Source organism: Macrobrachium nipponense, chromosome 18 (genome assembly GCF_015104395.2).
Source record: "Macrobrachium nipponense isolate FS-2020 chromosome 18, ASM1510439v2, whole genome shotgun sequence".
NCBI lineage: Eukaryota > Metazoa > Arthropoda > Malacostraca > Decapoda > Palaemonidae > Macrobrachium > Macrobrachium nipponense.
In genome coordinates, this window is record NC_087211.1 from 55,233,433 (window position 1) to 55,261,395 (window position 27,963).

Sequence of the window (27,963 nt, forward strand, 5' to 3'; positions counted from 1 at the left end):
CCACAACCTCTCTCAAGCAAAGCGCCATGCTCTCTTTCCTCTCGCCAGCCACCTTTCCTCACCTTTACAAACCCCCTCCCAATCCCCAAGACCACAAAACCATTGCAGACTTAATTATTTTGTCCAACAACAATGAAAAAAAAGTTAGGTATATCTTAGTTTAACCAGACCACTGGGCTGATTAACAGCCCTCCTAGGGGTGGTCCAAAGGATTAGATATTTTTACGTGGCTAGGAACCAATTGGTCACCTAGTAAAGGAACCTACAGCTTATTGTGGGATACGAACCACATTATATCGAGAAATGAATTTCTATCACCAGAAATAAATTCCTCTGATTCCGCGTTGGCAGAGCTGAGAATCGAACTTCGGACCACCGGATTTGCAGCCGAGCCCGAAAACCACTCGTCCAACGAGGAACTCTGACAACAATGGACAGCCACAATTTAAAATAAAACTGTTATGGTCTAACTGGGTTGGGAAGAAGCCAGGGGCTACATATTCCATATAATAATGGTAACCATGCTGGCAACAAGTAATCATGGTATGATAGAAAATAATGTTTCTCTGATCTATGGCACTCTAGCTTTGGGAGGTGGTTGGGGTGTTCAGGAAGAACCTGGTACCCTAGAATACGTTAAGTTATGAAACATTAGGCTAGGATACATCACTCTATTATTTCAATACTCTTCCGTGATTGGAGTCAGGTTAGGTGGGGCGGGAGCGAGTCCCCTCAATCAGGTATGGCCAGGATTCCTAGGTTAAGTCAATGAGGGGTTAAATGCATCATTGTGTTTCATTATATGTTCTTCTCTGCATTAAAACCCATCTGTTTTCATTGTGATTTCCAAGCTACAGAGGAGAGTGTAATTGAACCAAGCATTTCCGACAGAAAAGAATGTCAAAATCGTTAAATTCTTATAAAACCGCTACCCGAAGAACTCTATTTCTCACCTGCCCTACGCAATTAGAAGTTTATAGTCTCAGGTCCTGACTGAAATTTAAGAAATGCGAAGTGTCTATCTAAAGTCTGGACACTCTAGGCTATCCAACTTACCTAGCCCTCAAATTCATATGTCAATTGCAGAACAATGAAATCTATAACATAAATTCGGCCACAGAAATTTATTTGGACCACTGCAAACACATTTTATAAACTGTATGACAGGCCGTAGGTTGCATTCTCTTTTTTTTGTAATACATTCTTGAAGTGTATTCTCATGTTCATTTATTAAACTCAGTATAAATCCCTCAAAAGGATGACATTTTTGGAAACATTCAGCACTTTAGATTGATAAAATTTCGCGTTAAAATTATTATATACATCACACATCTGTTAGCAGGGAAGCCTCCTGACGAACAAGACAATTTATTCAAGTGCTGTGGCCTTTTTCATTATGTGGAGTTACAGCTAAGATCGACATCGTTTTTTGACATCATGACAGTTTTGCATATTTCTTGCATGTGGAACGTGTACAAACTTTTGACGTAATTATAAAGTGTCTAGATATGTCTGGGTATGAACAACGATAAGTCCACTGACTTAACAACGATAAGTCCACCGACTTATCGTTTCGTATTGCGATTGAGGTTTAATCAGTGACTAACATAGAGATCGCTTTGAGATAGAAACTATCACCTCCTAGACTGATAAGAAAAAAAACACCTATTATTGCCGTATAATGCGAATGGTATAAATAGATCTGGTGAATTTCTATTGTGTATAATTTGCACTTAGCATATTTCTAACTTTAATTAATTTTTCTATAAAAACATTTTTCCTGTTTCTGTAGAAAACCAACGTACATGGAACACCGTGAAACAGACTACGGTTGTCCTAAGGTGCCTTCACCATACATATTGCTTTCACTTTATGCTCTGAAGTGAGGTAATCCGCTGATATGATAACAAGACTGACCTTGAACTTAATGGAGTCTCGATTGTCCATCTTATTCAGTTGTTGTCTGTCTGTTCTTGCGAAAGAGCTTTAGTGCTGAAATTGCAGGTGAGAAAACTTTAATTGTTTCATAGTAATTGAAAAATGCACGATTTTACAACACCCCTTTGTCTGTCTGTACTGTGGTTAGAGTTCGGGGCAAAGAGAGTACACCGATTAATCAGTGACACGTATTTTTCAAGTATGAATCGCTGGACAATTTACAATTTTTGTTTTAGGAAGTTCAAGATTGGACAGCTGCAGTTATAGGAGTTAAAGCAAATTGTTCACGAATCGATTCATAGACACGTTGACACAATGGAGCAGAAATGTGTGTCTAAAAATTCACCCCCAAAATCTTTCCTGCCCTGTATTCTTGGAAAGGAAAAAAATTTATCACGGTAAAAGATATCGGTTGCTGACGAGTAACAGGGAAAGTTAAAATGGCAATACTAGAGTACTTAATATTTCAAATGCTGATTAACAGCTAATCATGACAGAAATAATCTCGTTTCTTGTTCTTCCTGATAGCACCACAAATTTTCTGGAACAAATTAATTCTGCCTCTCTGTTGAAACCTAGAATAGAAAAAAAATTGGAGCAATTTTGCGTACTGCTAAATAAGACTGAGACAGTAGCAGTAGCAAAGGTCAACAAAACCTTCAGTTCCAAAATTGGAAAAGTAAAACCAAAGAGAACCAAAACTGGACTCATAAAGATCATCATGTTAACTGGGAGTTAATCCAAATACATTTCAAGTAGTGTCGTAAAAATATGAGAGGGAACGAGAGAGAGAGTCTCTCTCTCTCTCTCTCTCTCTCTCTCTCTCTCTCTCTCTCTCTTGCACCCCAACCCCACTCTTCTGCCTCCCCCTCTGTGTGTTCATTCGCTTGATTTGTTCGTCATAGTGTTAGGGAACGACATTTGACATTATTATGCAGCTGGCGACTATTTACATTATGACAAGAGTAATGAACGTCCCTGAAAAAAAATGCAAGCGCAACATATACATACTGTTGAACGGCCATGAAGGCACCATAGTAGTCGTACTTGCTTAATGAGACGAACTGTTTAATTGAACTTAAGTGAAATCACTACGGGTTTTATTTTTACGCAGATGGTATGTTGACTGGTGACGTGTATCGTGGCTGAGAAATAACACAAATGTTTTTATGATCAATGTGATGATTAGCTGCCAGATGATAGAACTATGAGTCAATGATATATTTCCAAAAGGATACTGCAGAAGTAATAGTAATGAGGATGAGCTTAGTCATGAAAAACACCTGACGGCATCTCAAACTAAGGCAAGATTGCCCGATAATTTAGTTTGATATAGTAATTCACGACTTGTGATTTATGACAGTGACCAATGTTGCTTTCAGTCATGTTATCTAATCATTTTTTTCTATATATAATTCTTCTGGCTTGATTATCTATCTATGAAAACGTCGCAGAGAAATCTCAGCCACACTGTCTAACTCGGATCTTTCAGAAATAAGGACCCCCAGCAAAGGGGGGCGGGGTCGTTACCTATGACTAATATTTCTTTGGGGTCATTATATTTATGATATCTACAGCCTTTTGTTTGTTTTTACAGTCATCCCGAGCGGGCTCGTACTAAACAGGTGGATACATAGTGGGTTAAAAACTCTTGGGGGTCACTCTTTACGAAAGATCCTCTGACACTAGTGAGATCGAACACATTTCGCCAGTCCATCACATGCTATCTATGATGTGAGAACATCTTATAATATTCCTAGCCTCTATGTTGCAGCCTACTCATATAAACATTAATGCAATTTAAAAAGCGAAGAATAACTTTTTTAGCTAATGCTTTCTTATTCGTAGTAGAGTTTTTTGCATTTTTTTTAACATCATCGTGACTGATGAGGACAGTGGTAATTTGCTAATAAAAGTCTTGGAGTAAAATAGTTATAAAATGCAAACCTGTTCTACAAGCATAAATAAACTGTTTGTCAAAATTATTAAGTATATGCGGCATTTCTATAAATACTATACGCAAAGTTGCCGTTATTATTAATTATTATTATTATTATTATTATTATTATTATTATTATTATTTGGAAATACTTATATGAAGAAAGTCCAAAAGGCTCCCACAGAATGAAGTCTACATAAATTAAAAATGTTAAAGGCAGAGAGTAGACGGTAATAAATAAATTGAGATCGTCTGAAGATGTTTGTCAAATCTGTCTGCGTTGCTTGTGAAAACGGAAGGGCCTTTTTGAAAGTGAACTTCGGTGTTAAATCATACTATAATGGGCGTAATGTCTGTCTGTCTGTCTGTTTGTCATTCAATCACGGCCAAACGGCTGGTCAGATGGGCTTGAAACTTGGCAGGGTTATGGTGGGGACCCCTAAGATGGTTTGTAATGGGGTTTCATCCAACCTACCCCCCTCCTTCGTAGGGGGTGGGGGTGAGAAGGGATTCGCTGAAACGGATCTGTTTCTGGCCGTGAAACGAGGCTGGTTATTCCCGCAGACTTAGTTAATTTACGATTTTTCATACATAATTTCTGTACAACTTCCCCGGAGAAAGTTGCGAATATTTCAGCTCGCACACAATAGAAGATGAAAATTATCATCAATATCCGCAAGATTTTTTGAATAACTTAAATCCATCGGGACTGCTAGTGCACAAAATAACGTTGAAGAAGTACTGCCCGGTAATGTTGCTTCGGAATTTCGATCCTGCCAATGGACATTGCAACGGAATGAGGTACACCGTTATGGAGCTAAACTCCCACGTCATCAAAGCAGTGATAGCAACGGGCCATCACACCGATAAACGTCTGTTCATCCCCCGGATTTCTGTACAACTTCCCCGGAGAAAGTCGCGAATATTTCAGCTCGTACACAATAGAAGATGAAAATTATCATCAATATCAGCAAGATTTTTTGAATAACTAAAATCCATCGGGACTGCCAGTGCACAAAACAACATTGAAGAAGTACTGCCCGGTAATGTTGCTTCGGAATTTCGATCCTGCCAATGGACATTGCAACGGAACGAGGTACACCGTTATGGAGCTAAACTCCCACGTCATCAAAGCAGTGATAGCAACGGGCCCTCACATTGGCAAACGTCTGTTCATCCCCCGGATTCCTCTGATGCCTTCGGACAACCAGTTTCCGTTCCAGTTACGGCGCAGGCAGTTTCCCATCAACCTGGCCTTCTCATTCACTGCAAACAAGTCGCAGGGCCAGACTTGGGCTCGTGTTGGTGTGTTTCTGCCATCACCCATGTTCATGCATGGCCAACTGTATGTGGCGATGAGCAGAGCAATTGACTCTGCCAACTTGAAATTAAATTGTGGACAGACTGATAATATTGTGTACAAAGAGGTTCTGTAGTAGCTATGTATAAAAATCACCCTTATTTTAATATTGCTGAACAAATAGTACATATAAATTTTTCACTTCTGTACCCGTATTTTATCACCCATCGTAGATGGGTAAGTTTGCTAGTATGAAAAATTCTGATAACTATGAGTACATGGAAAATATAATATATTACCATTCAACTGATACAGGCATCGTAGATATATAAATATAATGCGAATATAGCTTCATATCGCTTATGTTTAAGTTCAGTCTAACTTATAATCTAGCCTATCTCAACTTGATATAATATGTATAGATGAGCTGACATGATGTCCACCGAGCAACTTTGCTCCAATGTCACTTGCAAATAAATCACTGAAAAATGTTGTTGAGTGGTCGTCCATGTAGGCTAGTAATCGGGAGGTACTTATTCTCTCTCTCTCTCTCTCTCTCTCTCTCAGAAGAGGGTTCCCGGCCATTGGGTATTCCCGGTCATTCCAAACTCAATGCTCTTATCAGTCGCAACGGGAACCTCGCATGGATATGCTGTAATTCTTTCGAAACTATATGTCGCAGTGTGAGCAAGTAGACTACTTATGCCTACGTGAGCAGAATTTACAAACGCATGTTAAATACCACAAGGTCCATATTAACAAAAAGGGGAGCAGCAGACATAATACTGCAGATTATCTCAAGGCCCTTCGCAAGACGAGAGAAATACAAAGACGCATTATAATGTGGAGACGTTATTGCGCAGTCAATAACTGTTGCAGTTTGCAAGTAGTGAACCCGTTATGAGAGTTTTGGATACCAGTCTTTTTTCCTTTTTTTATTTCAGGATTAAAGACATGGAAAAAAGTCAGCCGTCGTATTAATGGTTTTTCCTCTTGAGCCTCAGAATTTGAAAGCTGAGAGTTGCAAGGACTCATATACTTGCTAAATATGTTTTTTTAACTGTTTTCCATTTCTCTTTAAGGAAAAATATAACAAATTAATCCAAAAGTAATATAACAAGCAATGTGGCGTTATTAGCAAGGCGTTAATTTTTCTTCTTATGTTTTAGATAAGGTCAAATAGGGCAAGGCGATGGTTTCCACATCTGTTGTGAGGCATCTGAGCTTATATTCAAAGTATGACCTCGTTTTTTTTTATTTTTATCAAAACAGTTCAGTCCACTTAAAACAACCCTGTCATCCTTTCCCCTTGCAGTGACAACGTTAGATTTACGGAATTCGCATGGTCAGTATCGTCTTACCGTGAAGATGTTTCGTAATACAGATTTTTACCGTCGATATTTCTTGAGTTAATGCTACATCGTACGTTTAGCTGCACGCTCTATCGTTACAGGAATAGTACGCTAAGGTCTCTCTTCAGAAGGAACTGTATTCTCCGTTCATGAATCATCTTCTCTCTGCCTTTATTATTATTATCATTATCATTATTATTTTTTTTTGTTTTGGGGGGGGAGGGGGGAGGGGGGTGCGTGGTTTATCACAGTCCTCCAATTCGACTGGGTGGTATTTGTAGTGCGCCGTTTCTAGGATCACACTCTCCTGCATGAGTCCTAGAGCTACTTCAGCCTCTAGTTTTTCCAAATTCCTTTTCAGGGATCTTGGGATCGTGCCTAGTGTACCTATGATTATGAGTACGATTTCCACTGGCATATCCCATATCCTTCTTATTTCTATTTTGCAGGTCTTTGATATCGTATTCCATTTGTCCGACTTTTCCCTCTACTTCGCCCTTCAAACTCTGGTGTCCAATGGTATTGCGACATCTTGAATTTGTCAATCAACGTCACGTCTGGACTATTTGCAAGTATCACCCTATCCGTTATGATACCATAGTCCCAGAGGATCTTTGCCTGATCGTTTTCTATCACTCCTTCAGGTTGGTGCTCGTACAACTTACTGCAAGGTAGCTGGTGTTTCTTGCACAGGCTCAGGTGGAGGGCTTTTGCCATTGAATCATGCCTCTTTTTGTACGAGTTCTGTGCAAGTGCCGGACATTCGCTTCGCTTGCTATGTGGTTTATGGTCTCATTTTTCGTATTGCACTTCCTACATATGGGAGAGATGTTATTGCCATCAATCGTTCTTTGCATATATCTGGCTCTTAGGGCCTGATCTTGTGCCGCTGTTATCATTCCTTCAGTTTCCTTCTTTAGGTCCCCCATCTGTAGCCATTACCATGTGTCGTCGCTGGATAGTTCTTTGGTCTTCTCATGTATTGTCCGTGCATTGGTTTGTTGTGCCAGTCCTCTGTTCTGTTTGTCATTCTCCTGTCTCTGTATATTTCTGGGTCTTCGTCTACTTTTATCAGTCCTTCTTCCCATGCACTCTTGAGCCACTCGTCTTCACTGGTTTTCAGATATTGCCCCAGTGCTCTATACTTAGTAGTCCTCTCCCTCCTTCCTTTCGTGTTATGTATAGTCTGTCCGTATTTGCTCTTGGGTGTAGTGCTTTGTGTATTGTCATATGATTCCTCGTTATCTGGTCTATGCTGCGAAGTTCTGCCTTCGTCCATTCCACTATTCCTGTACTGTATCTGATTACTGGCACTGCCATGTGTTTATGGTTTTTAATTCAGATTTCCGGTCGTTGAGTTTTGACTTGAGTATCGCCCTCGAGTCTCTGGCATATATTCTTTCCTGATCGTGTCCTTCATCTCTTGGTGGTTTTATATCCCTTCCTTCCATTATTCCCAGGTATTTGTATCCCATCTCATCTATGTGTTTGATGTTGCTCCCATCTGGTAGCTTTATCCCTTCAGTCCTTGTTACTTTCCCCTTTTGGCAGAGTGGGTTAGGTCGTCAATTGACTGGTTAAGCAACATTGGGGCTGGTCAGTCGTTGGATGGGTGACCGCTCTCCTCGGCGTTGATTCCTTGAAAAAGGATCTTTACCATAATTTCCTCAGTCTACTCAGCTGTAAATGAGTACCTATCCCTGATGGGGTAGGGTCCAGCTATGGGTTAAATAGCAAAACTCAGCAATGATGGAAAGAAATGAAGAATTAAACGATGACCTCTATAGGGCCTCTACTAGCCTGTCTAAGTAGCACGGAAAAAGCCGCTATTCGGAAAATAGAGAAGAATCTCTACAAGTGTAATGCTGCTGAAGTAGCCATTACTTTTAATAAAGTATGCTTGAGAGAGGGTCTGCTTCCTAAGTATATTATTATTATTATCATTATTATTATTATTATTATTATTATTAATATTATTATTATTATTTTACATCTCCCTATAGAACAAATCATAAAGGGCATCTGTTTGCTACCTAAGACTCCACACGATTGAATTGCCTCGTTCACGAGCAAAGATGACAACTTTGAAAAGAAAGTGTTTTAGATATAAGACTAGATTAATACATCAGTATAAAAAATCAGTTTTCTGTAAACAAATGTACTTTAAAGTATGACTGCATTCTCATTTTAACATGAATCAACGTCCGTAATGAGTTTCCATTTACCGCTGTCGGTAAACTACCTGGCTATAATAAATAACAAACAAGTAACAAATGCGGCGAAATTTCGTCGGCGCAGTCGAGTTTTCTTTACAGCGTTTAAAGCCGCAGTGTCCCGATCTTTTTGTACCTGTCTCCAATTGACACCATTACGAGCCTCTCAATGTGCTGCAGTATGAAACTCTCAGCTACGACCGGGGAGCGCTCAGTTGCTCCCCACATGCAGTAAGGTGAAGTTGTTCACGATCCATGGCTAGCCATAACCCTAAATAAAATAAAAACTATTGAGACAAATAGCGTCTCAATAGTTTTCTATTACAGAAAACTAAAACTAAGTATTTATTATTCATTGCCTGGAATGTATTTCCATAAAGGATACAAAAGACCTCATATTACTGTGCACTATGACACAGCAGAATGTGGAATCTGACCTTTGGATATCGCAGTAATTCAAAAGGTGCGGGCACTATAGATGACAGAAGATTTTGCCTATTGAACGATTTGACTTGTGAAAAATAGCCATCCAGGGTGACTCCCGACTATGGTCCAAATTTTTATGACAAAAATTTTCAAAACTGAAACAATCATTCAAGCCCTTTTTAAAAGACAGAAAGCCTGAGGCTGCAGACGCCAAGCAGGAGAACACAGTTTCATCAGTGGAACAGAACTTAAAAAAATTCTGAGCAGCATCTCTCAAGAGCACTTTGGTTATAACGAAATCAAACTAGAAATTCAGGCCATTCACGCTGTGTGAGCAGCACTTTTTCACTGTTTTGGCCAGGGGTCAGAATTTCATTTCTCAGTTACAGCCTATTTCTCTAGTTAGGAACCCTGCCTAAAGCAGTCACGATCTTGACACGTTCATGAGTCTTCTTCCCTTTCTCATATTTCAGAGTTAATTATAACTGAATTTTAATTTTCGCCAGTGCGTTACCTAAGGTTTGTTAATTGTATCTGAAAGAGTATTCTTTTAGAATATAAGAATAAGGTTAATTCATCATGGAAATGTTGACAGATGTTAAATTTCACTCCAGTTAAGTTGTCCTTGGAACGTCAAGATGATGAGACGCAGAGACAGCCCTCTGATTGAAAGGGACCAAAAGCCATCCAAAGGAACACAGATATTTGCTACATTCTCGGGTAAGTAGTATTCATTACATCATTGCGTGCTTATTGTGTACATGATAATCAGAAAAGGCGCCTCACTTAATCAATGATATTTGATAAATAAATGATTTATTCAGCAACCTTCAAACTCCCGGAATCTCACAGTATTCCCTCAGATGAAGAGGCTTTGTTACTTCTGTGGATATTTGAATTAGCAAAGTGCATTGCATATGAATCAGTTATTCTTGACAATGGAATGCAACTTATGACTCTTATGTCTACTGGTACAATATGAAAATCATATTTTCTTATCTGTATCAAAACTAATTGTCCTGTTTTTTTTTTGTTTTTTTTTATACAGCTGCCTTTCAAATAGTTACCTCTTTTACTCTATGTAACTTCTTGTTTCCCTGTACCACCTTGCACATATTTCACTATTTCTTTGGCACCCGTAGATGCTAGTATTCTTTGCAGACTCAGTGACCCTGATCTTTGAAGTTTTGTATACCCATCATACACTTCTTCCACTGTCAGAATCTGTAACATTAATAATTTTCTTACTCATAAAATTCCTTTCATATCAGCCTTACGCTTTACTTATATCTGATAATGATCCGATATATCTTCAGCCATTCTCAACACAATCTTCCAAATCCTCGTTTCCTCACCATTATCTCTTTCCTCAGTATACACATGAATATTATTTTGAAACTTCACATTCTCAACATTTCAACCCCATGCAGAATAAATTGCTATAAAACACCCTGCATTTTAATTCACCCCAAGTGCTAAAAATTTGCATTAATGGAAAAAGAAACTCACAAGGTTACTGAGTATGACTTGTTTATTTTACTTGGAACTCGAGTACCTCAGGCCCTAACTGCGGCCCTTTCTCAAGATATGGGAAAGTGATCAAACTTGGTCAAGGCCGAGCGGTCAGTCTTCTGGAACTTCTTCTTGTTGTGATGTCATTTATATGGGGGTTGTGTTGGTTTCCATTCTCTTGAGATTTGTTGATCCCCTCTGTTGTCATTCTCATATCCTGATCTGGTCAGTGGGATTATCCCTTGTGGTAAGTGAGTGGTCACTATCGGTCTCTTGGGCAGAAAACCTAATCTCCAGGTCAGAAGGATCAATCTTAGCTTCTTCTATATCAAAGCTTGGCTTATGGGATCTTCTGAGGTAAAACCCTTGTTTTCTTCTATCACTTTTATCTCTATGATGAGTGCTCCTTCCACTACCCTCTTATGACTGATGTTATTGCTTTTGTATATAAGCCTACTGTTTTTAAAATCCATCCTATGGTCCTTTTCCCAACAATGCCTAGCCACTCTCCTGCAAGTTAAGCTGTACTGCCCTTCTGTGTTCTTGGATTCTAGTCGTTATTCCCCTACCTGTTTCCCCCACATATTTGTCTTCACAATTGCTGCAGTTAATTATGTATACCCCCCTATATCATCTTCATTACTGTCTTCTTCCAATTTCTGTTCACATACTTTGTTTTATATGGTGTTATCAAAGGTATAAAAACATTTATATCTACTTTCTTTCATTTCTGTAGTAATTTGTTTCATTTTAGGCATAAAAAGGAAGGCAACTATTTTCTTGTTTTCTTTATTCCATATACTCTGCATTTCCTCTGTAAAAAATCTGCTTAGCTTTGTTGAGTGCCCTTTTCTGAACCATTCCAGGAATGCTAATGAATCAAAGCATTAATCAATGTAATTTATTTCTTTATCTATCCTACAAGGATCACACGTTCTCATTGCCCTAAGAAATCAGCCTGCTAGAACACCTATTTTTATATCATGACTGTGAAAAGATAAGGAATGAATATATGTTTATGTGTGTGGGCTTTCTACATGTGGTGAATTCATATCCTGTTTCTTTCCTTTCTTTCTGTATGTTTAAAATTGGCAGTTTATTATCGTTACTTTTCTCTAAAGTGAATTTTCATGTTGTTATCAAACCTATTGAGTTCGTGTAAGAAAGTTTCTATTTCACTGTCATCACTCTGCAGAATGGAAAAAATATCATCCACATATCTCCAACAACCTTTCAATTTTAAGTTAGGGACATTGACATTAGAAACTAGATTGTTCTCGAAATATTCCATATAGATATTAGCGAGTATTGGTGATAATGAGGACCCCATAGCTACTCCATATTTCTGTTAGTACACTTGCCCATCAAACGTGAAGTAAGTAATATTAACACATAATTAAATCAATTCAAGGAAGACCCCTATTTCTATGCTTGGATTGAAAATGTCCTCATTATGTTTAGTCTGAAGAAATTCTAATACTTATTCTGAGGGGAAATTGGTGAATAAAGCTACTACATCAAAACTAACCATATGTCTCTTTATATTCTTGCTCTTAACTTTCCCTATGAAATCTACTGAATGTTTGATATGTGCTTCTGAAAATATACCTTAGTATATTTCTAGTTCTCCAGCTAACCACACAGCTAAGTTTTTGTTAGATTTCGTACAAGAAATAATAGGTCGTAGTGGGCAGCCATCCTTGTGTATTTTGGGGCTGCCATATATATATTAATTAATATATATAAATATTATATATTTATATATATAGATATATTATATTATATATATATATATATATATATATATATATGTGTGTGTATATATATATATATACACACACACCACACACACACACACACACACACATATATATATATATATATATATATATATAATATATATATATATATATATATATATATATATATATATATAATGCAAGTTCAGGTAATTTACTTGAGGGATAATCCCACAGACCACCAGATCAGGATATCAGAACGACAGCAGGAAGCGATTAACAACTCTCGAGAGAATGGAAACCAGCACAACCATCATATAAATGACATCACACAAGAAGTAGTTCCAGAAGACTGACTGCTGGGCCTTGACCCAGTTCGATCACTTTCACATCTCTTGAAAAAAGGCCACAGTTGGGGCCTGAAAGTACTCGAGTTTCAAGTAAAATAGTATTTAAATTCTTACAAGTAAGCAAGTTATACTCAGTAACCTTGTGGGTTTCTTTTTCCATCTCCAGAAGAAAACTCTAAGTTTTAGTTCGATTTGCATTAATGTCACCCAGCATATGTTTTTTTTGTATACCTAAGCATAAATGTATAGGAATGATCCTTATTTGTGCAAAAAATAATTTGAAAGGTTATGAAGGTTAACCAGATGTTCCTTTGTTCAGCTTTAAGCTTAGGTCATATACTATTGTATGGTGAACGAAACAGATCATCAAAAAATTAACCCTTACTAGCACCTTATAATGAATTACCTCTATTTTTCACAATACAATTTACCTAAGCTTCGATTTTCAAGTTCGGTGTCTCACTGCCACTTTTACAACTGTCTTGAGCCACGGGTAGTCAAAATGAAAACTGGATGACAACTCTGATTTCACGTTTGCAGCTGCACTGGCAGGAGCTTCAGTTGGGGTGTCTTTTGGTTACACATCTCCAGCTGGTCCTAGGCTCAAGAATCCGATGAGTGAGGCAGATGGCAAACTGCAACTGGATGCAATCGAGTTGAACATCTTTGGTTCTTGCCTTACTCTGGCTGCAGCGCTTGGAGCTTTGCTTTGTGGCTACTGCATGAGCAGATGGGGCAGGAGAGTCACGTTGCTTGGGGCAGCGGCAGTGAGCATCATCGGATGGCTTCCCATAGGTAAAGAAACTTCTTCAAATTGTATTGGCTATAAATACAGATCACAATGCAGGGAATGTACCAATAAACACGGTATAATTACCAAATACTTCAGGTTAAATTTACAAACATATTGGCAGTCTTGGACAATATCTGATAACTTACTTATGCGTTGTATTGCTTTTATTACCGCCTGCCATCTGATAAACACTGAAAATAAGATTAGGTAGCTCTCATCATAACCATGTCTGTTTTATTCCATTTTGATGGGTTATATCCAATATGCTCGGATGAATATTTATTGAAAACTTGGTAATTTCATATACAGACGTGCACACGCACAAACACACACATATAACTATATACTATATTAAGTATATATATTTCATGTTGTATGAACGCTTGTTGTGTTGGCCAGGAATGTCTGTTTCAGCGATCCTGTGGGTGCTTATCATGTTTGTTTCAGCACTTTGCTGTTTAGTGACTCAGCCTTTGTCGCTCGCCTGGAGACGAGAAGATTGCTTTCAAATTACACCATTAGACCATAAGTGATTCAGCGGAAGTGCGTTCGTCGACCTTATATGGTCCGATCAAGTGCATAGTGACAAAATCTCACTGCGTGATGGAAGATTCCTGTATCGAACTATGGAACTCTAGAATCCGGATATAATCGGGGTAACTTGGAAACTTTCTTACATATTCACGTCACGGTAGTTTTGGTGCAAAGAATCGTGTAATAGAATTGCGCATTCTGGCGTGTGCAGCTAAGCACAAGAGAGCGTGTTGGACAAACAAGGGAATGAGTTTTCCCGAGTTATGCATTTTTATTTTCGGTTTGTCATAGTTTCCCATGTATTTCTTTAATATGCGATGAAGTACAGGGGTCTAACAGAGAGGATTCTGTCTCTTTATCAGGAATGTCTTAATGGTCCCGTGATGGATTTTTGAGATGGTGTGTGGGGGAAATGGTACAGTTATTGGAAATAACCAAGATCTTTTAACGGTGTATAATGGACTTAATACGTAATAGTTAGTGGTGATGAGGAAAGGGATATTTTTTACTTACGTTTTCTGTTTCATTATCCCATTTATTTTTTTTATTTTACTGAAGCCAGGGTCCATGAGCTATCTTTTAATTAACTACTGCCATGTTAAAGTTCCTGAATGAATCTATTTTCGCAACTCAGGATTTGATTTAGCTACTCTGGTTAGAGAGAGAGAGAGAGAAAGTGAGAGAGGTCAAAAAATAAAAGACAGTAGGGAGTTCTCTTTTTGTTTTTGTCCCCACAATTGAGACAGTGTCGCCAACGGTGATCGTCAGGTAAGTTGAAAGTTGAAGTCTTTCTAAGGCCGTAACATTACATACATACACACACACACATATATATGTGTTAAAACTGGATAAGTCTCAAGAATAAAAGACCCATGAAAACACTCTGGTTTAAAGCTAAGGAATATATTTCGGTGGACTCACTTCCACCCTTATCAAGTGACAAAAGGAGTTTTGTTAGCAAAATATATAGTAGGAGATATGCCATTAGGTGATACCTGGGGTCACTTCTAAGCCGCCGTTGGTTCTGTTAATTGTCTTAATCCGCTTCATCGTTGCCTTAAGGAAGAAAGGAAGATACTGTCTATCTGGTCAGAGTCCTAGTCTCAATTGGAGAGGTTGATCCTATTATCATGCTGTTTTATCAGTGAAGATTCTACCATCTGACATTTGTATTGACAGCTGCTCTTGTATAAAATTTGGGATTAGTTCCAATCCATGGTATGGTTTGTGTTATTTATATGATGGAATATTGCCGAACTATGTTGTCCATATCTAACTGAATGTTTATGTTAAGTTAATCTTTCTGAGATAGATTTTCCAGTGAAACCATAATATGACTTATCACAATCCCTACAGGGGATCTCATAAACCCCTATGTATTTGGAAACTGGTTTCTGCTGAACGTAAATTAAGGATTACCCCAGTGTATTCAGATAAGTGAAAGGGTTGGAGGGGCCTAGGATTTGTGTGATCTCTCGTAAGCCATTAACGTGAGGGAATATGATTTTGTTTGTGTATTTTTCCTTTACTTTGTTTTCTGTGGGCTTGTAAAAAATGCTCTTTGCTTTATGTATGGCTTTTTCTATTATGTTCTTGGTGTATTTTAACAAGATAAGTTGATTTCTGATTGTTTCAAGTTCTTTGTTAAGAAAATCTGGGAAGCAAATTCTCAGGGCTCTAAGCCGAGTTTAACTGAAATGTCATGATAGCTGTAAAAATGTAAGTATGAAAGTGAGAACGTTGCTTTCCTGAAGACAGTGAATTTGTAGTTGTTATCAGTTCTGATGATTAAGACATCTAAAAAGGGGATTTGGTTATAGTTTTCCCATTCTATTTTAAATTTTATGCTCAGGACCGAGGAATTTAATTTTTGTAGAAAGACATCAAAGTTGCCCCACTCGCTTTTCCAGTATGTTAAGATGTCGCCTACATAACAAAGCCCAATCATATCTGCAGGTTTGATAGGGTTTATAATTACTGTTTCAAAATACTCCATACATAAGTTTGCTTAATTAACACAGGACTAAGCAGGTTCCCCATACTGCAACCGAATTTTTGACGATAAAACTTATCACTACAGGAAAAGAAGTTATTAGTGACATAGAGCTCTACAAGTTGCAATACCATATTCAATTCTATGGGGAAGTGGTCAACAAATGGCTCAAGTTTATTTTTGAGGAATGTTAATGCATCTTATATGGGTAATTTCGTGAAAAGGGGGTCTGCGTCTAGGCTCAGAAGTTTTATGTTATGTATAGGGATATATGACGATTTTGATGTCTTTCTACAAAAATTAAACTCCTTGGTCCCGAGCATAAAATTTAAAGTAGAATGGGAAAACAATAACCAAATCCCCTTTTTAGATGTCTTAATCATCAGAACTAATAACAACTAAAAATTCATTGTCTTCAGGAATGTGACATTTTCACTTTCATATGTACATTTTTGCAACTATCACGACATTTCAGTCAAACTCGCCATAGCAAGAAACTTCTTTCATAGAGCCCTGAGAATTTGCTCCCCAGATTTTCTTAGCAAAAAACTTGAAACGATCAGAAATCAACTTATCTTGTTAAAATACACCAAGCACATAATAGAAAAAGCCATACATAAAAGCAAAGAGCATTTTTTACAAGCCCACAGAAAACAAAGAAAAGGAAAAATACTGAAAAAAAAATCATAATCCCTCACAGGGATGACTTACAGAGATCTCACAAATCCTAGGCCTCTCCAACCCTTTCATCTTCACTTATCCGAATACACTGGGGAAATCCTTGATTAATGTTCAGCAGAAACCAGTTTCCAAAAACACAGGGGTTTATGAGATCCCCTGTAGGGATTGTGATAAGTCATACTATGGTTTCACTGGAAAATCTTTCTCAGAAAGATTAACTCAGCATAAATGATCAGTTAGATATGGACAACATAATTTGGCAATTTTCCATCATATTAATAACACGAACCATGCCATGGATTGGAACTAATCCCAAATTTTATACAAGAGCAGCTGTCGATACAAATGTTAGATAGTAGAATCTTCATTGATAAAACAACAAGATAATAGGATCAACCTCTCCAACTGAGACTCGGACAGTATCTTCCTTAAAGCAACGATGAAGCGGATTAAAACAATTAACAGAACCAACGGTGGCTTAGCGGTGACCCCAGGCATCACCTAAGGGCATATCTCTACTATATATTTCGATAATGTTACTCCTTTTGTCATTCACTGCTTGATAAGGGTGGAAGTGAGTCCACCGAAACATATTCCTTAGCTTTAAACTAATGTGTTTTAATGGGCCTTTTATACTTTATATATATATATATATATATATATATATATATATATATATATATATATATATATACATGTGTGTGTTTGTATGTGTATTTGTGCCCCTTTTTTATACTTTAATTATATAGATATTATTAATATATAACTATAAAATATATGATATATATATATATATATAGTAATATAATACAGGTGTGTGTGTGTGTGTATTTGTGTTTAAGAGTATTAAGAACAGCAACACTTATGTTATATATTTTATGAGCTCAAAATTCCAGCAAATTTACACATTTTTAACCATCGATTTGCATGAAGGAAATTCACACTAGCAAATTTTGAAATTTTCTTGGGTTTGGTTAAGTATTATCATCATCACTATCACTCTTATCGATATGCAGCTTTAGGGACCAGTTTTCCTCTCTTGATGTTTGGGCGAATCCTTAACGGCATTGGAACCGGGGCAGTGACTGTAGTTGGACCAGCTTACATCGGGGAAATTGCATCGCCCAGTATCAGGGGATCACTTGGCAAGTATTCTCGGCATTTTATGCCAGGCACTTTTTAATAACCAGTTAGAATATGAAGCTCCATTTGTTAATAACTTAAGCAAGGCACTTTTTAAAAACCAGTTGGAATATGAAGCTCCATTTGTTAATACTTAAGCTCCATTTGTTGATAACTTTAGCTCATTCTGTAGCATAAATGTTTAGCCCGTTTACCATTTAGTGACTGAAAGTTGTCCTGAGACTACAGACTGCTGTCTAATTTGGATTTAATTTCCTTCTTTGTTAGGAGCCTGCTTTCCAGTGATGATTACTGTAGGCAATATATTTGTCTTTGGACTGGGATCTGTCATTTTCAGCTGGCGAATCCTGGCAGCTATTTCTGCCACCCCTGCAGTACTGTGCTTTATCTGTATGTTTTTCAATAAGGAGTCTCCCCAGTTCTTAATCATGAAGGCCAGGCACCAGGAGGCAAGAGAAGCACTTCAGTACTTCAGAGGTGAGGCATTTTGCCTTTTAATATTGATAAAAGTTATTAATTTTACATTTAAATACTACCTTTTTTTTAGAGGTTTCTTAGTTGTAAATAGCAGGTATTTTTTTTGCTAGCAATTCTGATTATTATTATTATTATCATTATCATTCAGAAGATAAACCTATTCATATGGAAGCACATAGGAGCCATTGACTTGAAATTCAAACTTCCAAAGAATATAGTGCTCATTAGGAAGAAGTAAGAAGAGGTAAAGGGAAATACAGAAAGAAGATACCCACTTATTAAAAAGGGAAAAAATAAACTAATAAATTAACAAATAGATAAAAGTATTAAAATCCAAGGAGAATAGCATTTGGGTAGTAATTTATTGCATCTTCACTTGAACTTTTGGGGTTCCACAGTCCAACGGGGTCAGGAATAAATTACCTCTGGAACTGAGAAATTCGACAGCAAGGCGCATTTATAGTATATTGGTTCTGCTGTTCAACAAATCTGGTTGCTCTTGCCAGGAAAAGGGGATCTGGGATCAAATGTGAATGTGAAAGATCTCTTTTGAAATACAACTTATGAAAAGGTGACAAACATGAGACCATCCGTCGATGGTCCAAGTTATAATTACTACTGTTAGGAAACAGAAACATACCACCACGAACCAATCTATCTAAAAGATATATCTAAAAGAGAAGCAGACATCCACACCAGAGAACAATATTCTAGTAAAGGGAGTACAAATGACCAAAAACAGGTTATATTGATTTTATCACTGTTATATATTATGAGGCCTTACGAACAATGATGAGTAATGCAGCTCATTTGTTTGTAAGATCGAGTTGTCAGGTACCTTCTGTACATCTCCCCCTCGATCCTAGACCACGTGTCTTACATAACCTGTTCAGCTCCCAATCGCTCTCACTACACACTTGCAGTAGAGCAGCTGTGGATTCTGGATTCTCATCTTGCGTGCCCCAGGGGAAATTCCCCCCATTGTTTTCTTCGGTGCACGTGCCTGGAAACTTCCAGTCACTTGTTCATCTACATCAAGATCTACCTTAATGTTAATTGTCATCTGTGTTACGGGGTCCTTACGTCCCCCTTGTACCCATATGGTGTAGTCCTTCATTTCCGATGTGATTGAGAGTGTAAATATGATTCATTAAGCTAAACCCTCAATGTATACCTAACTATTACTTAATTTGAAGTGGACCATCAACCACAATTTTGCATATGATTGCCCCACATTGTCAAGGTCATAATCAGATCAACTTCACGTTATCCTCCATAGTTATGCACTCCTATGTAGCACATTTAATATATATACTTTATATATACACGTGTGTGTGTATCTGTAATAGTTATTTAATGTCTATCATTGTGATCAAATTCTATTTCCTCATCTTTTATAGGGTACATAAGAAGATCGTCTATAATGAGACAAATAATAGCACATGCTAGATACGGATTCTGAAAACTTGACAAAAAGTATAATGATACATTTTTTATAGCTTCATTTTCTGGCAGGCAAAGATCATGACGTTAGTGAAGAGTTTGTCAGCATGCAAGCCTTTGTTGACGACTTGAATCAAAAGAACGGGAGCTTTCGAGACCTCTTGCTGCCTCACAGTATGAAGCCAGCAGCTATTTGCTGTACTGTCCTTTTCTTCAGTCAAGTATCTGGGATGACGCCTATGATCCTTAATCTCCGTACTGTATTTGAGGTAATTTGGTTTTCTTCATGATTCCGTATCATGCAATTAAATACCTGGGAAACTTGGTTTTCTTCTTAGTGGTTTCCAGCTGGGTGAGGGCTTAGCCGATGTCGCTTCTTGGGTAAATGGAATGTCATGACAACAGTTTAAATCTCGTCACATGCAGACGAGCAATAACTAAACTCGAAGAATTAATGGGGTAACATTCAGACACTTTTCTTAGAGAGAACCGTCAATGACCTTAATTTGTGCGACGCCATTTATCAGATGATTTCGATGTCGATCAGTAATTCAAAATTCGAAAATTTGCATTTTTCTTTTTTACCTTTGTATTTGAATTTTCGTTACAGGAAGCATCGACCGGGATCCAGGAAGACTTCTCGACCATTATAATTGGGGTGGTGGAACTGGTCTTTACACTGGTGTCAGTAGGCCTCGTTGACAGGGTCGGTCGAAAGCTGCTGTTGGTGGCGTCCAGTACTGTCATGTGTTTGTCTCTAGGTAAAGACTGTGAAGACTCTTCAGACCGTATTGTATCCTCACTGTATGCGTACTTGGCTTGCGTTTTTATTTTAAAAGAGGAGATAAAGACTGAAGCTTGCCCGATTTTATTGCTAAACTAATGTTGTACCAACTGCCAGTAACACTGATAGCTGATCGTTAAATATATCTAATGACACCACCCAGGTACAGAGATAGACAGAGAAAAAAACAACTGAATTTCCACTCACATGCTATGGGATTCATTGCCTTCGGGTTTCTGGTTCCGAGTAGAAATGACCTTAATGAAATGGAAACTTCCTTTTTATTTTTGCAGCCGTTCTGGGCGCCTATTTCTACCTCGCTCAGCAGAGCCAAGAATGGGCTCGGGAAACTCTAGGATGGCTTCCGCTGACAGCTCTTATCCTGTACTTTGCAGCCCTGAATGCAGGATTCTTCCCAGTTCAATACATTCTGATAGGTCTGTATAATGGGTCGTCTAATGTTCTGCATAAAGGAGTTACGCTGAAAGTTTCACAATTTACATCAGAAGTATTGTTGGGAAAACAGCAGACACCGTCATATGATTTTAAAAATAACTTGGAAAACAGCATGCTTCCAAAAGAAATACAATATTACTGTCTGGTTTTTCGCCCTGTACATAGTCTTGATTTTAATTTCAGCTATAACGTTCACCCTTCGGAAGCGAGCACCAATCAGCAGAAAAGACTAAAATCTAGTGATTAAACAACAATAAAATGAATAATTATGATCGCTAATCAGTAAGCCTTGATACTCACTAGTTAGGGAAATCTAAATTGTATTTTTCATGTCTTTTCAAAGTGAATTTATCCATCACTGAATAAAATCCTCATCTACAAGTTTCACAGTTTTGATAAATGCAGAACAACAAATCAATAAATCTTCTATAAAACATAGTAGCAGAAGTAATTACACATTATAAGCTAAATCTTAGTGATACCCATGACTCCAGGAATATTCAAGATATGTTATTTACTTAAAGAGATATTACATAAGTAGTACTTTTCTCTCTCGGGAACTCATGCTTTTGCTAGAACCAGCTCGATTGTATTTAAGCGTTTCCTCAGTTTCTCCTCTGGCGTGTATGTACATGTAATACATACGTACATACATAAATACGCACACACACGCACATTAATTCTTATATCAGGTCTGAAGAAAGGAACTGCAATCTTAGAAGCTTGAAATTCATTATATTTAGATAAAACAAATAACGCAGCTTCATAGGATGCTCTGTAAAGATAGAGACATCCCTATGACAACTGAAAACCTTACTAAACTGAACAGTTTACCATTTATCACACATGAGCGAGTCGGTAAGCTTTGTAGCTCTGATCTTTTTGCTTTACAATTACAGGTGAGCTTCTGACTCCAGAGGTGAAAGGAGTCTTTGGCAGTATATCGATTATGGTGAGCTCGATTTCAGGCTTTGTGGTTTCGATCTCATTTGAGCCGATGCAGGTAAGTAGTTGTCTCTAGTGTAAAGTTTTGTATTATGATAAGCTCTTATGTAATGACAATGAGAAGGATTTTTCAGGGCCTTTACTATAACATGGATTTCTCCAAAAGAGTGTGTGGATTATGAGTACTACTCATTAGTGTTGCTGGAAAGAAATGGTATTGGAAGTCAGTCAGGTACGATGAGGACCCCTGTTATTTCATCTTAAAAGTTTTTATAACAATATTGAAAATATAAATGCTTCAGGCAGTATTTATTATTACTAATATCATTCAGAAGATGAACCCTATTTATATGGAACAACCCACAGGGGCCATTGACTGAAATTCATGCTTCTAAAGAATATGGTGCTCATTAGGAAGTCAAAAGAAGATAATGGGAAATACAGAAAGAGATGTCCCTTATTAAAAAAAGGACAAATAAATGAATAAATTGACAAAAATGTATTAAAATTCAAGAAGAATAACATTAGGGTCGTATTGCATTGCATCTTTGCTTGAACTTCTGAAGTTCCAATTACACGACATCCTCAGGGAGACTGTTCCACAGTCTAATGGTGTGAGGAATAAAGGACCTCTGGAGCTGAGAAGTTCGACAACGAGGCGTATATATTACATATTGGTGCTGCTTTTCAGCGTATCTGGTTGCTCTCGGCAAAGATCTCTATTAAAATACAACTTATGAAAAAGTGACAAACAAGAGACCATCCGTCGATGGACCAAGCATAACTGCTAATATTAAGAAAAAGAAACCTACCACCACGAACCACTCCATCTAAAAGAGATAAATCTCTGGCAGAAGCAAACATCCACACCAGAGAACAATATTCTAGTTAGGAAGCACAAATGACCAAAAATAGGTTGTATTCATATTATCACTGTTATGAGTACATGAGACCTTGCGAGCAATACCTAACGTTCATGCGGCATTTGCTGAAACTTTCATCAAATGTTTCTCAAAAGTTAAAATGTGATTCAGATGTCACACTTAGAATAGTTAAAGCTTCAGACTCATTCAGCAAAGTCCTATCCACCTGAAGGGGAGGAAGGGAAGGAAAATCTGTACGCGATCTGCCAATCAATAGTGTTGACGCTTTACTGGAGTTCAGCTTCATACTCCACCAACCACACCATTCACTGATCTGATCCATGCTCTGATTGAGGTCGAGGGCAGCTTCATTTCTTGTAAGTGGCACTACTACACTCACAAGTGATGCATCATCAGCATACTGAACAATCTTGATTTCCAGGCCCAACAATCCTATCACTTTTATAAACCAAAAATAATGGTGGACCAATAACACTACCATGTGGAACTCCGGACAAAATACGTCTTGGTTCACTAAAGATCCCATCAACTGCAACTTGCTGCTGTCTACCTGTAAGGAAATCTTGAAGTAATCCTAAAAATATTCACCCACTCCTAGATTCTGAAGTTTATAAATAGGTGCCTTGTGATTTACTAAGTGGAAAACAGCACTAAATCCATTTTAATTATTCGGCACTCAAAACCTTTATAAGGTTCTCTTGCACTTGGCATGTCAGACCTAAAAGAGCATTGCAGGTACCTAACCACTTGCTATATGCATATTGACTATCAGCTAACAATCCTTTAGATTCCACATACTTATATAATGGTTTAAAAATATGTTTTTGGGTAACTTTGGAGAACACAGTGGGAATAGTTACTGCAGTCTGCAAATATGCCCTTCTTTGGAACAGACAAGTATTACTAAAATTGCACTCTTCTGCAAAGATACTGCGTTGACATAAAAATCTACAGAATCTACTAATCTTGTGAGGTATCACCCTGGAAACCTTTTTAAAAAACATAGGGAAGAAATCATCAGGATCTTACCATCCCAAGAGCAAAATGCAAATTTTAAAGTTCAGGATGATAAGTATTAAGGAGCGGGACATCCCCAGCTGATTGCTAGCTTCAAAAGCTCGATGCAGCAGTTCAGCCTTTTCCTTACGGCAAGTAACCAATCCAACATCATCTGTTAGTAGTGGTGGAATGGAAGGCAAGCCTGACCCAAAGACAGATAATGCCAATTTGGTCCACCAGATGAGGCCAAGTAATTCCTATCAAGTTTCCTCTTCAAGGAATTATTCAAATTTATCATGGCTGTATGATTAATTCTATTCGCTGCATGGAGAGGCAACAAAAATAGTGTAATTTCCATTTGAACGATTTTGTCTCCATGTGTTTAATTTGGTTTGTTTGTCGTGGTAAGATCGTCTACATGTATCATCAAACCAGGCTTACCATTTGTTCTAAATTTGATGACTTTTGTAGGTTCATACCTTACTAAAATTGACACCAGCATTTCATTTAACTTTTTCTTGGGATCAGGATCTTCTACAACATTTGAAATATTAAGCTTTTCCCAATTGGCTCTAGATTTCAGCCAGACCTTATTTCCAATGGTGGCATTAGAAATATACTGATTGACAGATATGTCCATCGCAAAGGTGCAATGACTAGAAGCGCCTATACATTCACAGACCTTGGACTTGACAGTAGCTGGAACATCTGTGATTATGGGATTTATTCTATTACCAGAAATGTTTGTGGACAAAATCGGAGGATACACAAGAACTCAAGAGCATGCTGGCCATGCTGAACTGTGGAATTTGAGCTTAGCCACTACTGTACTGTGCATTAGTCCCCACAAATAACGGATGAAGCCTTTGAATCCTTACAGAGAGCCATACTAATCCATTCCAAGACACAACAATAAACAACAAGACCATTATCAACAGCAGTATTTACATTATTCATAAAAATTCTTTTGAAAATGTATATAAACATTACCATATGCCATTCAGAAGAGCGCCGGAAGCAACTGGTCGACAAGGTGGGGCTGGCACACCTTGTAAGGCAAGTAAGAAATCTGCTACGTTTGCTACAGCCTGGGGGAGGACAGTTAGGATGTATTTAGAAATTACAAAATTCTCAGAAGGAAAAGGGTGGATAAAGACGAAGGCAATTTCCTGGTAATCCACCAAGCAACTTTTGCTTTCTCATCAGCCTGTACTACACACTTTTCAAAAAAACAGAAGAGTGAGCAAAAATAAATAAATAAATAAAAAAAAAAAAACAGGATAAATGCCTGATTGTACCTTCAGGCAAGGGAACTGAAACCCAAGACTATGGAAGGCCACGGTACAATGGCTATGGCATCGTCCGAGGTTGGGGAACAAGGTTTGTATTCATAGTAACCAATCTTAGGAGGGTTGCTTACCAAAGCTAAAGGGCCCCTTCTATCTGCTGGTTATGATTTCTGAGCGTCCATCTCCTGGAAGAGTGGCCTGCCAAGGCTCAAGAGTCTCTTCTACCCCAACTCGTGTAAGCAGGGACGTCACACCCTAGTGAGGCGCGACAACATTGTAAAGTTCACAAATGATTGTTAAATCAACAAGCTAGGGACTTCATAGAGACACTTCCCGAAGCTCATTCATTCTGTGGTGTATAGTTCCCTTACACTGAATTAACATAAATGCTTTCATTATCCACTGTGCTGCAGAGCTCACGGATATATCATGAATTTCATTAAAGAACACAAAGTGGTGTTGACACACACAGTTCAGAGCGGCTCCATTCCCCTCAGAGTGATCCAGCGTTCATGAGATTTGCTTACTCATTCCATCCTCTAGATCTCAGCTATAGTTTTAAGAGTTTCCAGTGGTCCGACACTTTCAAGTGAAACCTTACCCCTGGATTTGCCAAGAGTGACTGCCGCGTCGGTAGCTAAATTCCTGAACTCTTTGGAATCCAATTATGACTTATAGACCATTGTAATTCGGTCAAAAAACGCTTATCAATATACTGTATGCCTCATTTGGGAGATAAGCTTCTAAAAGGATAAAAACTGAGAACTGCTGTCATATTGCATGTCATCATGAATATCAGAATGTCAAGTATAGAAAAGACAAATGTGGTCCCAATATTAGAAAATATCCCTCGTAGAAATTTTAAGATGTGAATAAATTCGGGAACTTTTGCCGATGCGCTAAAATTCCTCCTAACAACTACCCTATATAGGTTTAGAGTTCTTTGAAAGTTCTTATGAATTTGTTGCTTTATTGAAGACAAAAATCACTGGTTCTCCCAACCGATTTGTCTCTAAACCAGTTAATTGACCTCTGTATAAATCGGTAAGATTTTGTAGTTTGACCTTACAAAATGTTACAGAAGCACAATTTCCTAACCAAAATCAAATATTCAATATTGAGCATTTTAAATAAATAAATTTCCACAAATTTACGTTAATATATTTAATATCGAGATAAATTTCTGAATGTCCCATGGCCCTTAACTTTCCACTGGTTTGCTCTCTTTCCAGAATGCAATTGGGAGCTACGGAACAAATTGGTTCTACGCCTTCATGTGCCTACTGGCTCTCCTCTTCTCTGTCATCGTCGTGCCAGAGACAAAAGGAAGAACAATGCAAGAGATAGCAAGTTATTTTGGTAATCCCTCGGCTCCTACTCCTGGGGGTACTGGTGCTACTCAGAGCTGAAGTTGATACATCCCGATCTATGAAGATGACATTTACAAATACATCAATGTATTATTTCAGAAAGGTTACGGTCAGAAAAGCCCCGTTCCTTCTATATGAAAATGCGCATTATGAACAGAATCAGGTCTTCAAAAGAACAGAAGAAAAGGTGTTAATAGTTCCGAAGCCTGTATCGTGATGTTTCATATAATTGGCATCTACTTACACATCACGAGGAGTGAAAGAAGAATGTGGCAAGGAAAAACATTTGTACATTGCTATTTTAGAGACAGGACTTTTACGAAGGATTTATCGGGAACCACCACATAAAAATGACAACAAATAGCTTAGAGACAAAATGAAATTCTGTGTCCCTTATCACGTCGAGCCGATCATCATCATGGCGTGTAACATGGAGAACTATGGTATTTATTATTTTTCATTCAATTTCATACATACCAATATGAGACTGCATCTGAGGTCCCCTACCAGAAGGTTTCTAAAACAGAGTTGTGCGTTCATCCGCTAGCTGTGTTTTACACGAATCTTTTCTTTTCTAACATTCCCTAGGCTTCATAGGCGATTTTTATGAAGCTGCTAACCAAGGTAAATTCCTTTTACCATAATAATTTCACTTATTCAAACAACGTGCTTTCCTCCTCTTCATACATATTTCACGCGAATCCATGGCTGTCCGGTATGTAATCAGTTCCAAGTAAATGCCAACATAATTTTTTTTTTTCAAGAAAACAATTTCCTCTAAAGCTCTGAAGTGTTTTATTTTCATATATTTTTTCTCTTGGTTGTCTTTAATTGATAATTGATAGATAATACATGTACATATATATAGATGCTCACAAATACGTATACGTGGATAGCCTGTGCATATTGGCGTGTGTGGTCGCATCATAATGGTAGAGTAAACTTGTGATCAGCACAGTAATTTTAGAATTTCCTGCGTCTTTAACTAAAAAAAAGCCCGAGGAATGGAGGTTTTTATTTTTGTTGTGTGCAATCAGTTCCATGTTTTGTGCTACTGCATCCTTTATTGTCAGCGGTCATCGTATCGGCTTCTTGCCTCAGCACTTAGAGCAAAATCTAGGACAGGGGTTCTTCAAGGGGGTTATTCATACCCCTTGGGGATATGAGAACCACATGCTGGGGGTATGGTACTTGATCTCTGGATATTTGTATATATTTTATTTCAATTTGCCAATGTATACTTGGGTACATTTTTAAAAATAAATAACTATATAAAACTGTAAATGCTTTTGATTTTCTTGTATGTTGTATTCCTAGCTTTTCATACCTAAGGGATATATTAAACAAAGTAGTATATTAGGTTACACTGTCAACAAACAGTACTTAAGTGGGCAGTTCATTTG

At 37.7% G+C, this 27,963-nt stretch overlaps 1 protein-coding gene across 2 annotated transcripts; it reads left to right on the plus strand.

Moving 5' to 3' along the window:
• The first annotated feature begins 1,849 nt into the window (after positions 1 to 1,849).
• LOC135197082 (facilitated trehalose transporter Tret1-like) lies at positions 1,850 to 27,807 on the plus strand. Of its 2 annotated transcripts, XM_064224029.1 has the most exons (10): positions 1,851 to 2,004; positions 9,783 to 9,888; positions 13,310 to 13,564; positions 17,787 to 17,915; positions 18,181 to 18,390; positions 19,906 to 20,102; positions 20,444 to 20,594; positions 20,911 to 21,054; positions 21,973 to 22,076; positions 26,423 to 27,805. In XM_064224029.1, the coding sequence occupies exons 2-10, from the start codon at positions 9,807 to 9,809 to the stop codon at positions 26,597 to 26,599; spliced, it is 1,449 nt and encodes a 482-aa protein (XP_064080099.1). In that variant the 5' UTR covers positions 1,851 to 2,004; positions 9,783 to 9,806; the 3' UTR covers positions 26,600 to 27,805. The 2 variants fall into 2 exon arrangements, with proteins under 2 accessions (XP_064080100.1, XP_064080099.1); XM_064224030.1 differs by lacking the exon at positions 13,310 to 13,564 and having other exon boundaries at positions 1,850 to 2,004; positions 26,423 to 27,807.
• The last annotated feature ends 156 nt before the right edge of the window (positions 27,808 to 27,963 follow it).

Coding starts and splice junctions, on each gene's coding strand:
- LOC135197082 (XM_064224029.1), top strand. CDS start 9,807: ATGATGAGACGCAGAGACAGCCCTCTGATTGAAAGGGACCAAAAGCCA. Junction 17,916..18,180: donor CAGTATCAGGGGATCACTTG/GCAAGTATTCTC, acceptor CTTCTTTGTTAG/GAGCCTGCTTTCCAGTGATG. Junction 22,077..26,422: donor TCTCATTTGAGCCGATGCAG/GTAAGTAGTTGT, acceptor CTCTCTTTCCAG/AATGCAATTGGGAGCTACGG.